Source organism: Ciconia boyciana, chromosome 17, assembly GCF_034638445.1.
Source record: "Ciconia boyciana chromosome 17, ASM3463844v1, whole genome shotgun sequence".
NCBI classification, from domain to species: domain Eukaryota; kingdom Metazoa; phylum Chordata; class Aves; order Ciconiiformes; family Ciconiidae; genus Ciconia; species Ciconia boyciana.
Window position 1 is genome coordinate 9,142,328 of NC_132950.1, and position 12,962 is coordinate 9,155,289.

Sequence of the window (12,962 nt, forward strand, 5' to 3'; positions counted from 1 at the left end):
CACCACGGGGTTTCTGGAGAGGACATTTTTGCTGAAATACCGTATGTTTAATTGCCAGTTTCCCTCACGCTAACCCACTCTGATTTCAAAACCACTCTTCAGAGACTCCGCCTGGCAGCCAGCCCGGGGCTGCCGGCTCCGCGGGGCAGCGATGTCCCCACGCCACGAGGTGAGGCCGGGCCGAGCCGCCCCCAGCCCCGGCCCCGCTTACCCTCCGGCCCCGTCCTGGCAGCGAGCGGGAGCCCGCGGAGGCGACACCAGCGCCGGAAACGATGAGCGCAGGGAAATCCTGAGGCAGAGATTAGGTAATAGGGAATGTGCTCTCAGGTTTCCTTCGGGTTCCTGTGAGGAACCTACGCGTCTGGCTGCCTGCGCATGACTCATCACATCGGCGCGGCTGTCAGCGCGCCTGCCCTCCACCTGCCTTCCCCCGCTCGCCCTCCTTCCCTTCCCGCCGCGGGCAGAGCCTCCCCCTCAGGCCGCGGCCCCGACCCCTCAGCCCCCTCACCACCGGCCGCGCTCCCGCCGCTGGGGCGCGCGCCCCCGCTCTCCCCCCCTCCTCCCGCGGCGTGCGCGCCCCCGCGGGTCCGGCTCGGGAGCGCGCGCGCAGGCGGGCGGGCGGGAGGCAGGCGGCTGCCGGCGGCGGCGGCGGGCAGGGAGCTCTCTGCGGGCGCAGTGCTGATCCGCCGGCGGGCGGCCGGGAATGCGAAGCAATGGCCGCGGGCGGCTCGGGCAGCAGCAGCGGCGGCGGCAGCGCGGAGGAGAAGAGCTACCGCCGCTTCCTCGAGCTGTTCTTGGGCGAGTTCCGCGGGCCCTTCGGGGCAGAGCCGGCGCCAGCTCCCCCCCCCGCTGCCGACGCCGCGGCCGCCGCTGACGAGGACCCCGGCGCAGAGGGAGAAGCGGGAACGGCCGCCGAGGCGGAGGAGGCTGAGGGCGACGCCGGCGACCCTCAGCCGCCCGCCCCGCCGCCGCCTCCCCCGCCGCTGCCCCCGCTGCCCCGGCCGCTCTCGGAGTACATCACGGAGGAGGAGGTGGAGGGCGAGTGCCTGGACCTCTGCCTGCAGCAGCTCTACAAGTAGTGAGTGCCGGGCTGAGGGGAGCCTCCCGCCGCGCTGAGGGGAGGGAGGGCGGCCTCCTGTGTGGGGCTGAGGGCGGCCTCCTGTGTGGGGCTGAGGGCGGCCTCCTGTGTGGGGCTGAGGGACCCCCCCCGTGTGGCGGGAGGTGGGGGCAGGGTGTGGGGCTGAGGGACCCCTCCTGTGTGTGGGGAGTCTCCAGTGCGGGGCTGAGGGAACCCGCGCTCCGCGTGTGGGCAGGCGGAGGGTAGGGCGTGGGGCGGTGGAGCCCCCCATGTTGGGGGGCGAGGGCAGGGTGTGGGGCTGAGGGAGACCGTCCTGCTGGGGAAGGCGAGGGCAGGGTGCTTGGGGAGGGGAAGGTCCCCCGGGCAAGGAGTTAAGGACTTTGGTAGTGCTGAGCTGCTCGGGATCAAAGCGTCCTGGTCTGTCCTGTTCCCCCCGCCCAAAACACGCCTCTGCTCTCTGCCCCCCTCCTTCCCTCTCGCCGGGACAGGGAGCGAAGAGGCGAAGGGAATAGACAAGGGAGAGCCAGGAGCATCCATCTGGAGAGCAGCTTGCTTGGGGAGGGAGAGTGGTGGGGGGAAATGTCTCACGCTCTGGTGCCAAAGCAAGAGCGGGGTTTGCCTGTGGTTGATTGTACTGAGGCTTGAAATTGAAATGTTCCTTGCGTGAGGGTTTGTAAATGGGGAAACCTCTGCCAAGAAAGAAGGAAGGGGGGGAGAACAAGGGGCAAGAAAAGAGAGGCAGTCCACTCCCTTCCCCCCTCAAAAAAAAACCCCACATCGAGAAAACCACACCATGTATCTACAGATTAGGGAGAAAAGAGGAGTAGAAAGCCTTAGGAGAAAGCTATCCATGATCATGGGGCTCTTTCTATCGTCAGCTGGGGAAAGCCAGCTATACTCTGTTCTGTACGGAGGCAGTTTCCAGATCTGTGCTTTCTAAAGGCTGGTGCATAAAGAGGAAACAGATGGGATCTATTCCCAGTGTGAAAAGTCTGTGGACTGAAACCTAAAGATCAGTTACCAGTGCCTTGTATTGTGCTCAGCTTTGGCTTTGAAGGCTTGAAATAGAAGTGGTTGTTAGTGGCGTTTCTTTAGGAACCTTTTTAAACTGATGCCACAGGAGGAGACAAATGAACCTGTGAAAATATGCACAGCACACCGGGGAGCTTTCTGCCATTGAGCTGATAATTGTAATGAGAGGTATTACTCAGTCGCAAAAATAAATAAATAAAGAACCGGGTTTTACAACTGTATGGTCTGTTTCTATTCAATTCTCATCTGCCCTCTGCGTTTGTGGACGATAGGGACAACACAATGATAGCTGCAGAGGACAAAGCTCTCCTATTCACACATGCTCACCCTGCCACCTTTGGAAAGTCTTTCTCTGGAATACAGCAGCACATTCATAGGATGTGCTGGAGAGGAGAAAGGCAAATCCCTTCTACGTATTCGGAACATGTTTTGTTTTTTTTAAAACAGACTTGTGAAATCAAAAGTCAGATTAGTTTAAGTAAAGTTCTAGATATAGAGAAGATTATTTTAAAGTATTATTTAAAGTATATCTATGAAATGATTTTGAACTTGAATTCCACCCCCCCCCCGCCCCTTTCTCTCTCTGCATGTTCCCGTACCCCAGGACAGGCAGACTTAGATTCCCCAGCTTCTGAGGCCCATATTCACGGATTAAATTATTAAGAAAAAAAAAAAAAAAGACATTTTGTGACGATTCTTTATATAGGGATAGCTCTTGCCAGGTTGTGTGTTTTGTTTTTTTTTTTTTCCTCAGCCTTTGTATAAATCTTTTGATGGTTGCTGAATGAAGCATCTCCTTGGCTTTGTTTATGGTGAAATCAATGCAGACTTCCTTCTATAGGCACCTACATTATGAAGCAAAAAGCAATATCTGCTTCAAAACTAAGGGAGCAGGGGATCGTGTTGTAAGAAAGTTGTTTTCCAAAGGCTTAAATATTTTGTCAATGTATAGAAAATGCATTTTCAAATAGTAAATTAGTATCTTTTAGCTGAAGATTGATAGACATTGATTTATGTCTGTCTAGCTAACATAACTGCAAAATGTAATTCTTTAAAATATTTTAAAATATTATAAGCCAAATCTAATAACTTTCAATACAAAAAGCTAAACTGAAATAGCTTTTTTTTGAGTAATGGTGGAATCTGAGGTAAGTACAAGTATGCAAAACTGTTCTTCAGGTAAAGTATTGTATTTTTAGTACACTTCCCAGTCACCAGAGAAACTTAAAACTGTCACAAGACTATAAAACAGGCAAAAGTAGAATGTCTTCCCCCTTTACAGCAAAGGGTTCAACTAGTCAGATGACTCCAAAGATGGGAAACTTCATGCATGTGAATAAAGCTACTCTTGTGCCAAATGGTTATTATAGTGTTAAAAAGAAAAATAACACATGAAAACTCATGTGAAGGGGAATATTTTATTGGTATGTCATTAGCAAGAAAGACTATATTGTGAAGGCATGTTTTCTGTAACTCTAACTATATATTAGTCAAATGACTGGTTTGCATTATATGTAGCATGAGGATAAAACCCATTACTGTGAAAAAACCAACAGCTGTTTTTCAGCTATTTTAAGCTTTAGTTCTTTTTGAGGGAAGTTAGACCATCTCAGAAATGAGAACATACTACCAATCATGAAAAAATAAAATCATTTTTTGCCACTGTGTAGATCAGTATCAAAGAGTTCCTATTTATGAGATTTTCCTGCTATTTTCCAAAAGACTCATATTCCCCTCTGAGATTTCCAGTTCCTGGTTTCTTTCTAGAGACAGCATATGCTTGGAAAATTAGATTAATGTAATCTTTATATGTGTCTAAATGCCACAAAATGTGTACTGTGTGCTTTCTTAGTGGTCCTTGACAGAATGAAACTGATCAATAAGGAGGTATGTTAGATGAAGAAAATAATTAAAAAAGAGTAACTTTTGAGGAATTGCTTTGGAACATTGGATGATAGCTTGAAAGATCATTTTGCGATTATCTTCTCTAACGTCTTTTTCAAGATAAAGCTATATAATTTAAATAGTTTCTATGTAGAAACAAACATACTAAGGACTTAATCTTACATCTATTAAATGTGAGACCTCGTTGCTTGCTTCCACTGATTCAGGAGTTGACCTCATTTCTGACTTATTTTAAAGGAAGAAGTTACTGACTTGATGTAACAAAGTTATATATCGTGCTCTGTTCTTTTCCTCTTTCTACTGATACTTTTATTAAATCTAATGTATTAAAAAAGCTGGTTCTTGATAAGACATCTGAAAAACTAATCAACAAAGATGTGGTTGCTAAGAGAGGAGAGGGCTAGACTGAGTCAAACAGTGCACCCTTAGAAGTTGTGCCGCTAGGAAGAACAAATTTATCTTGCTGTTACAGTTTTTCCTGTACTAATGAAGTAATTTGAAAAATTCAGTTGTATATTGTCCCCCCTTTTTTTTTTCCCAAGCTTTGCTGCGAATAGATATAATTAGTGTCATTTGTAGGGTCAGGTTTAATTTCAGTGATTTTGGTGGTGCAATATTTTGCTTTCAAATATTTATTTAGAAACATCTATAGCAAGCTTAGAAAGTAGGCCTATTTCTCCAGTGTTGAGATTTGCAAAAGATTGAAAGTAAAAAAACAAACAAAAAACCCCCCCAAAAAACACCCCCCCCCCCAAAAAACAAAAAACCCCCAGAAATTAATGTTATGTCATCTTAAGTGCTTAACTAAGGCACTGACAACAAAATTATTATTTTGAGGACTGCAAAAATCTTGCTCTGACTTGGAATACAAAAAGAAAAACTTGTAAGCATTGCTCTTTTAGATTTCTTTGCAGAATACTATGCAACATTCACCGAATATCATAGATCCCAAGTTTAGAATTAAAAAATGCAATACTTGAAGTGAGATTTTTTAAAAAATTAATCCTTTCTTTATTTTAAAGAAGGAAAATATTTTTATTTAGGTATAAGTATTCCCCACAGTCTTGCTATGAAAAATCAAGAAAGGCAATGTAGACTCAACCTTTTAACATTGCAATTATGTAAAATGTGGACAGTAAATAAGAGTGGAGTCCTTGCCCCTCAACTTGCAATTTTAAGCTAAAGAGGAAGAACTTTTCATGGTAATTTTACGTGAGCAGAAATCTTTTTTTATAAAGTAAGCTCTTAACTGGAAACCAATGTTTCATCTGCTGTCTCCATCACTGATGAGTGAAGAGACTGTATCTTCTCCCTTTAAAAGGCAGATGTACATGTGTTTAACTTGCTTTCTTAACCCCTATCGTATGAGAGCTGGCATTGTTGTCACTATCTGTAAATTGAAATTCATATATTATGCTAGATTGGCTTTTTTAACATCATATTAAGCAGGCTGTGATGTTTTACTCTTTTTATAATTTGTCTTTTATCATCTATTCTATTGATTGCAACCTAAAAGCCCTTTTAGGAAATACAATTAAGTACTTGCCATCTCTAATATTAATCACAAGGACCAACGACAAAGAAATACCATCCTTTTTAAGATGGTACTTGTTTCATCTTTTGTGAGGTTTTACAATGGAAGTGATGATAATGTTGGCCCATGCTCACAATAAATGACTGGAGTAGTTACTGGTTGCATCTGTTTTGGGAATTTTCTAATGGTTAACGAGGAGGTTTGACAGAGAACATTAAATTTCCCACCCCCAGCTCTGTTGATGATTTGGTTCTGCACCTTAGCTTGTTCCTGGGTAACAGCATGACAGTATTATGGCCTGAAGGAGGGGAAGGCAGGCGAGGCAGGTTGTAGCTGTGTTAATGTCTCACTGAAGCCCCCTGCAAGATTAGGAATCTCTTTCTGAGGGTAGTTGTTGAGCTGGCTGCTGCCAGCCATGTGCTACAGAGTGAGCAACAGTGGCCTGGAGTCCCAGAGACTCAGCAGTGAGCACCAAGCTCTGCCGCTAAGGTGTAGGGCTGTGTGGGTATGGCTGCTGATGCTGACGTCCTCAGACCCAAGGGATTTTGGTCCTAGAAATCCTGGTGCTTCTCTGTAGAGAAATTCTAAATTATCTGATAGAAGTGTATGCGGACAGTTGAGAGAACTTCAGTATTGTTATTAATGCCTTATTACTCTTTAAGAGAGCTACTATGAAATTCAACCCATATATTGGATGATGGTGATGTCGTAGCATGCAGAGATACGCACATTTCATACACTTTAGACTGGAAATCGTTCTAATCTACAAATAGGTGGTATTTAATGATAATCACTTTCAAAACACAACTAATGGTTTACATAGTGAGAGATTCTCTAAGCTGCTTTTAAGGCATCTTCAGTTCATGCTCCCACGCTTTTAAAAATACTGAATCAAATAAAATATTTTGATACTCCTTTTAAAAAAAGAGTATCAGCTAAAAAGAGCTATTTAAATTGCAGATTTACATTTTGTAATGGTTAATATATATGGTGACATTTCAAAACTTACTAATTTATGATTAAAAGGATGGTGAGTTTTTCAAGTGCAATGGTGACTGTGCTTGGAAGTTGCTTTATATAGCATTAAAAAATCATTCTTAGTGAACAGATTATGGGAATATATTCATTCCAGTGCTTTTATTTCAGTGAATGGTGCTAGTAGTATAATAAATTAAAGGGAATTAATTTTGTTAGGAGCTTTTCACACCAAGATTTTTTTGACCCAAGAGCAATTTGCATAGATTCTACTACTCCTAGTGAAGCTGTTTGCTTTTGCATACAAACTGATTGAAAAATTAGATCTGTGCTAACACATTCTTTTTTTGGACCTTATATAACCACTGTTGAAACTAGATTGAGTTATCAAGAAAGAATGTATATATGAATCTTTATAATAAATGCAATATGTTACTTTTAATTTATAAGATACTCAAAAACCTTTGACTAACTAAAATCTTATTGGCCATCTTATGAAACTACTTTTGACTCTGTCTTTTGGATGTGATGAGCATGTTAGGCTTCATTCTTTTAGAGAGTTTATTTAGCAATTCTTCTTTTTTGCACAAAACACTCTGTATAGAATATTTTTATCCTTAAAATTTCTCATTGTAATTACCTTCAACAATGGCAGAGTATTTCTCCAGCTGTACTTTGAAGAAAAGATAGTCTACTTGGTTGTGGTTCTTTTCACAGCAGATTTTAAAAAAATATTTTTATTGATGTTAAGGTTAAACTTTCAGTTTGCTTTACAGTATGTTAGTGGAAGTTTCAATGCCTTGACTGCTCTGTCACTGGTGTATGCTCTCATTCATTTTTGTTGTCTTGCTAAATTGCTTACATGATCACATTAAAAGCAAAAGCAACAGGGCATGTAGTACGCAGATAAGAAGAGTACTATTTATTCCTATATTTGATGTCGCTCTGAAATAATCTCTGGCTGTTCTGCACCATTTTCTTTCTTCCCATTGTTTGGTGCGTACTGTTTTTTGGGTTGTTTTCTCCTAGGAAATATTCTCACTGACTAGGAAAGATGTGAAAAATGAGATGAAATGGAGTTCGCGCTTTAAAACATTAGATGTTCTTTGAACCATGCTGCAAGACTGTCTTATGCAATGCAATCATGATTACGTAATGCAAATGGTTATAAAAATAAATGTGTCCTGGACAATATGTGTCCATGACGTGTTAGTAACCTGTGACATGCTACAAAACTGTAAATGGTCATTGCTACATATTATAGTGTAGTTCCTCATCTTTGGTTTAGCTGAAATCAACCACTAAACAAATATTCTAGATTTTTGTTGTTTAAATATTAGTGATTAGATAAAATGAATGCAGATTGTGGACTTGTTTTACAGAAACATTTCTACTCTGCCTTTGTACTTCATTAGGAAGAAACAACATTACCCACCTTTAATAAGATATTTTATAAAGAAGTAATCATCAGAGTAATAAATTAGAACTGCATGGGAAATAGCTGCCCTTGGGTACTTCAATAATTAATACAGAAGTTAAACGAGTTAACTAGATTGCAGGATTACCTCAGTTTATGTTTATATTAGATGGAAAGCAGCTAAAAGCAACTAATGACTGAGTAACTGAACCAACATTTTAAGCTGTCGTACTGCTCACCAGTTCTGAACTCTGCATGCAATCAGTTGAAAAGTTTGATATTTTTTGTTGGTAGAGCAGGATTAAAAAGTTGACTGCTAAACTTTGATCATGGGAAAATGTTCTTGGATGCAGACAAGTCTGAATTGGGAAACATTTGCACTTTCTTGTAGCTGTAATTACAATACAAGGAATATTTGATTAATTGGGTAAAATTGTGGGTACCTCCGTAAAGTTAATTTTCTCAGAGGATATGATTTGAAGCTATTTTTGCTGGCCTTTTATGATCCAGTAAAGTCTGTTAAATTGTACCTAACAATTTTTCAAGTTTAGTTTCTTTTGCTCTTCATTTACAATACAGAATTTGAGTACTTTCTCTCATTTGAGAATATGATTTTTTCATAAGCTCTGTACTTCCATCGTGATGTAACTAAAAATAGAAGCAGCGTATAAAAATAGGCCTTGGCATTTTAACTTCTTGGCACTGTCTCTAGGGCTGTTCCTTTCACCTCAGGCTATGACCTTCTTACTGAGGTTCAAAAATCTGAAATGAATGTGGTAAGTTATTCCTCATTAGTGTTATGAACACTGTACTCTACATGTTATATTAATGAGCTTCTAGAACGATTCTTTTACTTTCAGTCCTGACTTGAAGTTGTGGAAGGCTGAAACCCTTACGCTCTAGTTGAGCATTCAACAAATAGTTATGTGTTTTCTTTTTATCTTTCTCAACAGAGACAATATTAGGTAACTAAAATTTGGTTTTCTGTGTATACTAGCTTTACATGCAATGAGCTTTTGCTCAGTTAGACGTTGCCTGATTATTTTTTAAAATTATATGATAGTGTTGATAAAGCTCATAATACTTTTTTTAAAATAAGGTATTTGGTTTATTGGTTTATAATAGATCACCTGAAAATCAAGGGAAACATTCAGTTTCTATTGGAACCTATGGGCCCAGTTGAGGACAGTGGTAAACTATCTAAAATTCCTACCTGCATAAAAAGTAAGAATTTAAACTAATAAGCTAATATAAAACATATATCATGCTGTATATGTAAGTGTGTATGATTAGTTTAAACTGAAGCATTTACAAGCTTTTCTTCTAAGTAGTGTCATTCTGTTTAGTCATCTAATCATTGTGTTTGAGGCAAATATGATTGAATGCATGTATTTATATATAAAGGGCCCTATCTTAAAGGAGTTTATGCTCTCAGCTGTCTTACTACCACTTGCTTCTGAAAAGCTGTGTAAAAACCTATGTGTTAGGTAACGAGAAGTCAGAAGCTCAATATTTCTAGAGATTAGGAGGAACACTATTGTTTGGGGAACAGATATACTTTCTGCTTGCAGAACAGGGGTGCATTGGGTTCTTAGTTCTGCTTTCTCACTGGAGTGTACTCCACAGAGAATAAGGGAAGTATCTGTTATAAAATGAATTTAATCTCTCCTCTTCTTGGTACTCCAAAAAGGTTATGTCAGATTTTAGAAGAAAATGAATTGGTCCTAACCTGGACATTCAAATGTGAATTGTTGGTGAAAGTGCCCCCAATAGAAATGAGCATTGATAGAAATACTGTGCTGAACTACTAAGGTTGGTCTATGTTAGGTTCAAATAAACATCTGTTATAATAGTTAACAGAGATCTTGGATTTCTACTGAGTATTTTAAAATTTTGACACATGGAAGTGATTTCAAAGTGGTGCTTGTACATATGATTCCTCTGTGATGGCAAATAGTAGTAACTAATAGCAGTTTTGATGTGCCCAAAAAGGATGACATTTGAGCTATATTCATGTCTTAGAAATCTAAAGAGAAAGTGAGATATATTATTCATTTATATCTGATAGATCAGAAGAGAGAAAGAACTCCCCCCTGACCAAATACTGCACATGCTTTAAAAATAATAAAAAAAGTGTGAGCTCTCTTCTCTGGCCTTTAACTTTTTACCTCAGTGGTACAAACTGTGTAAAATCCATGAAGAGAATTGTCTTCCATATAAACGGAAGGTTAGAGTTATCACTGTGTAACACTTGTGCAATTCCCAATGAAATAAGTGGAGAAAAGAAGATGTAGTTTCCAAGAGAGTCTGTCTGGGGATGTATGCCCAGGCTACTTGGTTGGAGAGGAGAACTGAGCATATATTAAGTAATCTGATCCTCTTCCCCAGTGCATTGTTCATCTGAGAATGAATTTTAAGTGCTTTAAACTTTCCTCATTGGTGTTAACCTTTTTCAGTTTGACTGATTATGAATGACCCAAATGATCATATAGAATACTTTAAATCCTGCTAATTACATTGTATACTAATTTTAGAAAAACATTTTTGGATATTAGATACTTTTGGTTTAGCACCTCACAAAACTGACTTGGTGCAATTCACATTCACTTTGTTTTTATAAGTGCTGATGCTGTTTATGACATACAGTACAGTCATTTTTAAAAACATGAGACAAGCCACAAAGTTCTAAATCTAGCTCTGGGGATTAAAGAAAAAATATTTTCTCCTACGAAATTACTAAATATCCTAAAATATTTTCCCCCAAAAAATCTTACAAACTCTCCCTATGTCTTGGGAGATGTGAGAAGAAAGGTTTGTCAGCAGGGATTAAGAACAGGCATTTTTAATTATCTAGAATCAGTGTATATAGTAGAATACAATAAATCCAAAAAACACTTCTTAAATTCATCCAAAGTAGTTTAAAATTTAATGCAGAAAGCAATGGACTCTAAATATTTTGATTAAATCTTTTTGTAAAAGGTGTTCTTCTATTTCTAGTAATGCAATTCTATATTAAACAGATTTTAAAAAACAATTACAAAATGTATAATTTATATATTACAAAATATATAATTTACTTAATAAAAGGCAGTTTTGCATTAACATATTGAAAGCTGTTCAGTTTAATTTATTGTCCTCTGAAAACTGATGAAGTAATGCAATTTCTGTTTCCATGCCATGTCTGTGCATCTTAACAGGAATAAAGACAAAGGTTGTAACAGCCCCAGAAATGTTATAGTAAGACACGTATGTTTGTGTGTATATATATTTACTTGTCTGTCTGTCTAAGCTCTCTTAAACACCAAATTTTGATCAGTCCCTTTATGAACAAAAATTATCTAGCCAAACAGAAATTCAGAATAACAAGGGAGTTTCAAGCTATCTTGCAGTCTTATCCTCTTTATTATGGAGTGGATCAAAATATTAAATCTGGAAGCAACACCTTGTGTGTGGGGGTTGTTTTTTGTTTTTAATTCTGAGAAAATTGCCATCTGAAATAGAGAGAACAAAAAACATCTGTTGAGGAAGTAGAGAAAGAAAAAGGAAAGCACTTTCAGGAAGTCTGCTTTATATTTTTAAAGATATGAAAAACAGCTTATCAGGTAGCATGAAATGATAAAACAGAAAGAGGAAGAAAGAATTAAATAATATCACAACCTGAGCGACCCATCCATGTTCCTTCCTTTCATTTCTTAGAGAATCATTGTCAGTCTGTGAAATGGGTCTGCAAAATAGAGACACTCATCAGAGTTTTTTATAACCCCTGTTGTATTGTGGCAAACTTCCTAAACAAAGTTGGTTATGCACTACCGTATTTATACTTACTTTGACATAATTGCAAGATATTAGGGGCTATGCTGTTACTTTACCTTTTAAGTTAGAGAAAGATCTGGTACTTTCTTATGCTCTTGCTTTCATGTGGGTTTGCTATTAATATCTTGTTACCAGTTACAGATGCTTTTCAGGGAGCTGTTTTAGGCTTCACTCAGTTTTGTGTGGTTTTTTTTTTTTTAAAGATTGATAAAACAATTCAACTGTCTCCTATTAGTGGTGAAAAAGGGACGACACCGTTCTATTTTGCCTGTGGCCATCTAGCAGATAAAAACCAAAACATTCAGAAGTGTTAAATCAGGAAAAAAACCTTTTTTTAAAGGGCTACTTCTATGTGGGAGTAAAACCCCAAATTTCTATAGGCTGGGAAAAAAAAGAAATTAGATTTGTTAAAATTAACAAGCAAATAATAGCATAAGATCATATAGTATTTTAAATACTATGTGCTAGCAGAACGTTTTCCTTATTTTCCAATATGATCACTACTGCAAAAAATTAAAAATGCGGTATCTTCATGTTATTCTGGTAGCCTTGTGGTGTATTATATAATGGGATCTTGTGGGATTTTGCACTGATGGTCTGTGTTAGTACTTATAGTAGAATAAGGATTCAGAGAGTTTGCTAGAAAAAAAGAGATTGCTGCAAAATCGATCTTGTGAAGATAGTAAAGAAAACTGAACAGAGTAAATCTGAGATATTTTACTAAAAGCAGTACCACAGAATTGTATCTAGCTAAAGTGTCTGTCTAGACTCTTGAAATACATTCTACAGGAACTTGTATTTACTTTTCTTAGTTATTGTCTTTAGGAAGGACAGGCAGGGGAGAGGAGGAGGGGGTGTCACCCTCTATGTCGATGACCAGCTGGAGTGCCTGGAGCTCCTCCTAGGGATGGATGAGGAGCTGACCGAGACCTTATGGGTCAGGATTAAAGGGAGGGCAGGGACAGGTGACATTATAGTGGGGGTCTGCTACAGGCCACCCGACCAGGAAGACTGAGTGAATGAGGCCCTCTATAGATAGATAGGAGCAGCCTCACATTCACAAGTCCTGGTCCTCATGGAGGCCTTCAGCCACCCCAATGTCTGTTGGAGGGACAACACAGCAGGGCATAAGTAATCCGGGAGGTTCCTGGAATGTGTTGATGATAACTTCCTTCTCCAAGTGATAGAGGAGCCAACGAGGAGAGGTG

General features: G+C 39.8%; 1 protein-coding gene across 2 annotated transcripts in view; it reads left to right on the forward strand.

Moving 5' to 3' along the window:
• The first annotated feature begins 545 nt into the window (after positions 1-545).
• PPM1E (protein phosphatase, Mg2+/Mn2+ dependent 1E) overlaps positions 546-12,962 on the forward strand; it is a 78,114-nt gene continuing 65,697 nt past the window's right edge. Inside the window, exon 1 of one of the 2 annotated variants that reach the window (XM_072882495.1) lies at positions 546-1,078. In XM_072882495.1, the coding sequence (XP_072738596.1) occupies positions 714-1,078 (365 nt within the window). In that variant the 5' untranslated portion in view covers positions 546-713. The remainder of the gene's footprint in view (positions 1,079-12,962) is intronic. The other variant, XM_072882496.1, reaches the window with a different exon arrangement.